This window comes from Didymella exigua (assembly GCF_010094145.1).
Source record: "Didymella exigua CBS 183.55 unplaced genomic scaffold M421scaffold_52, whole genome shotgun sequence".
In the NCBI taxonomy this organism is placed as follows: Eukaryota; Fungi; Ascomycota; class Dothideomycetes; order Pleosporales; family Didymellaceae; genus Didymella; species Didymella exigua.
This window is the reverse complement of record NW_022984826.1, coordinates 66,925-70,706: the sequence shown is the minus strand read 5'-3', so window position 1 is coordinate 70,706 and position 3,782 is coordinate 66,925. Positions and strand designations below refer to the sequence as shown.

The following is a 3,782-nucleotide window of genomic DNA, read 5'->3' as shown; positions in this document are numbered from 1 at the left end:
TAGCTATTAGTCTAAGACTTTTAAATAGTTTTATTAGTATAGATGCAGCTCTATTCTGAAGTTTTTAGAAGATTCCATTAAGTAGTTATTGAGATGCAGGGGTATAGTTTCTGTGTTTTTTGGTGGGATTTTAAGTGACCGGTTTGGTGATATGACTGGCTTGGTGATAGAGTACGTTAGCGTTTGTAATAACAACATACATAACTTTAATAAAACTAGGTTCTAGATAGGTGTTGCTTTGTCTTTAAAGGTTGTAACAGGCTTAGAGAGACGTGCTTGGCTAGAGCTTGTTCAGCCAGGCGATTGCAAGTAGGTTACCATTATCTAGAGCATCTGCGCTGCTAGGTATGCAACCCTGCCTTTTATTATCTACAAAGGATGCGTCCACATCTCTGCCTAGTATAAGGAGACAGATATACCCTACAATTAGAAGCTCTTAGTCTCTAAGAATAGTTAGATAAATAACGTGCTTAGCCTTAAGTAGTTAAAGCACTTTAACACGCATACAAAGACGCGTTAGGTAGGAGTGTACAGGTTGCTTATCTTAGACAGCTATAAGAGCTATCTTAACTAGGAGTTTAAGGACTATTACCTAGAGAACTAAATCCTTACTCTCTATATACCGTGTCCGTGCGCACAACGCCCGGAGCACAACATCTACACCAAACTTCAACGCGTGAGAACTCAACCACCATGACAGGAATTTCAGATGCGCTTGCAGAGATTGAAAACCTGAAGCCAGGAGACAAACTTGTATATACACATATTGCAGAAAAACATGGTGTTGATCGCTCTACGTTGTCGCGCGCGCACCAAGGCGTGCAGGGTCCCCGACGCGTTGCCCACGAAAACAAGCGCAAACTCAACAAGCAACAGGAAGCAGATCTAGTTAAGTATATAGAAGAGTTGTCAGCGCGTCACTTACCACCTACAAGGCGTATGGTACAAAATTTCGCATCCTCTGTTGCCTTACAGCCCTGCTCCGATAGCTGGGTTAATCGCTTCCTGCACCGTCACCGCGATCAGCTCACGTCCCAATGGGCCACTGGCATGGACTCTAATCGCCACAACGCTGAGTCAGCGTACAAGTATAAGCTATACTTCGAGCTTCTGCAGCAGAAGATTACCCAGTATGAGCTTGAGCCAGAGCACACATACAATATGGATGAGAAGGGCTTTGCGATAGGGGTGCTGGGTAGGAGTAAGCGGGTGTTCAGCAGGCGTCAATATGAGAAGAAGGAGGTTAGGCAGGCTCGTCAAGATGGCTCACGTGAGTGGGTGAGCCTCTTAGCTACTATCTGCGCTGATGGTACTGCTCTTCCCCCAGGCATCATCTTTGCGTCAAAGAACTCTACTATTCAGAGTCGCTGGGTAGCAGATATCCACCCAGGAAAGCACTCAGTTCACGTCGCCTCTTCGCCCTCTGGATGGACAAACAATGAGATAGGATTAGCCTGGCTTGAGCAGGTGTTTGACCGCTACACTAAGCCAAAGGCGCGGTTAAAGTACCGCCTCTTAATTGTAGATGGCCATGGGAGTCACCTTACGCAGAGCTTTATTGAATACTGTCACCAGAAACGGATTATACTGGCAGTGCTACCACCTCACAGTACCCAGACTCTGCAGCCACTGGACGTAGTCTGCTTCAAACCTCTCTCCTCCAACTACGCCTCTGAACTCGACAACTACCTCCAGGCATCTCAAGGCCTTGCGCCACTGTCTAAGGGTGACTTCCATGCCCTGTTCTGGCCTGCCTGGGTAAACACGTTCAAAGAAGACCTTATATTAAAGGCCTTCACAGCTACTGGTATCTCTCCAATAGATCCCAATCCAGCCGTAGCGAAGGTGTAGCATATACTAGTGTGCTCATTAGGGATCCAGAGGCCTTTAAAGCCTTCACCCAACTCACTCAATACTACACCAAGGTCTGCCCCCAGTAGCTCACCCTGTGCTGCGACAACAGCAAACAACCGTACTCTTTCCTCACTCTCCTTCTTACTCTCCCTCTCTCTTCTACTCTCACGGCATTCTACTGCCTTTGAACACACAAAAGGGATTCACCCTAATGTATCTACACTGCTTAGTCTCCCCAACTGGCGGGGGAGCTGTAGCTTAAAACGGTAGCAATACCCGCGCAGGCAAGAAATGCTTTCTAAGGTAGTGTGTTAGCACTGTAATCCCATAGCTCAGCACGTCGTATATGCCCTTCGGGAGGCGAGATAGTGGACTTTATCCCTATTATCTAGACGTAAAATGAATACCAACCAACCAACCAACCAATCCAATAGATCCCAGCATCCGCCCTCAACCAACTATCTACACTGACCCGTCCACCTCAGAGAGGGAAGACGTCAGCATGAGCGATGACCCACCATCATCATGCTAGAACACCCCCACATCACTCCAGCCTCTAGCAGGCACCGACAACCCAGCCTCCGTGTATGCTGGGCCAACGTTGGCAGGTGCTCACCCTGGCACATCACACTACTAGAAACAGCCTATCAGAAAGGCATAGACGTTGTGTGCGTTCAGGAGCCCTTCACATGCGCCAAATCTAGAACCTCTACCCATCCTGGTTTTACGCACGCTGCACCTATTAGCACCTGGGACAACCCTAATGCGGCAGGCTCTACCCGCCTGAGGGTTATGACATACATCCGCAAAGGACCACACCTACACTACCAGGCTAGAGAGAGCCTTAATCACCCAGACATGCTGTGGGTAGTAGTAAACAGAATCTCTATTCTTAACTGCTACAGGTGTCCCCACACTCCGCACGTTATCTAATATGTCTCCTGCCTTACACCCCCACATCTGTGCCTTGTAGGAGGAGACTTTAACGCTAGACACGAATCCTTTGAGCCTACTACCACTGCAGCTAATGGAGGGATGGAGCTTGCCAGGTGGGCTGCCAACGCCTCCATGGACTATATTGGGGTGCCAGGACAGCCTACACACAGCGCTGGCCACGTCCTGGATCTCACCTTCTCTAACATCCCTTTTGCCCAGTCTGCTGTTGACGCTAGCATGCACAGCGGCTCAGACCATGAGACAATAGTGACCTCTATCCCTATCTCCACACCGGGCACTCGGCACCTAGAGCAGCACCACTACAGAGTCCCAGAGGCAAACCTACCCAAGTTCACTGGGCTAGTAGAGATAGGAGTCCAGAACATCCCAGACCCGCTGGCCACACAGGAGGCATCACAGCTCGATGAGTGCGTTAGGCTGCTCACAGAGACTATAGAGCACGCGATACAGACAGCAGGCAGAGGCGCCCGTAAGGAAGGCCGCGCTGCACCTTGGTGGGCAGAGGAGTGCAAAACTGCCTACCAAGTCTACAAACAGGCGCGACAGCTCTGCTCTAGCTGTCTACCTAAAGTAAGACAGACCTTCAAGACTACAGTCCAACAGGCAAAGAGACAGTACTAGAGGCATGTAATTAACAACGCTAAGAATGACAAAGACCTGTTTAAGATTATTGCCTGGCACAAGCTCTTGCCAGAGAACCAAGACGCTCCGCTTGTAGTAAACAACGTGGCCATATCAGACCCCCTAGAGAAGGCAGAGGCCCTCAGAGAGGAGGTCCTCAACCGGTTTGGAGCAGAGGACGACCTCAGGCACTGCCCAGACCAGGAGAATGCAGATACCCTCCCGTGGAGCACGCACATCTCACTAGAGGAATGTGAGCGAAATACAATAGGGGTCTCCAGCACCTCCCCAGGCACCGATCGCTCTACTGTGCGACTACTCCGTGCCTGCTGGGCTCAGGTTAGGGAACT

General features: G+C 49.7%; 1 protein-coding gene across 1 annotated transcript; it reads left to right on the top strand.

Moving 5' to 3' along the window:
• Window positions 1–693: 693 nt before the first annotated feature.
• M421DRAFT_11464 (uncharacterized protein) lies at window positions 694–1,176 on the top strand (the record flags this gene model as incomplete). The annotated part of the gene is made up of 1 exon (XM_033587236.1): window positions 694–1,176. A coding segment is annotated over one exon (483 nt), but the record flags the coding sequence as incomplete, so codon positions are not given.
• Window positions 1,177–3,782: the final 2,606 nt, after the last annotated feature.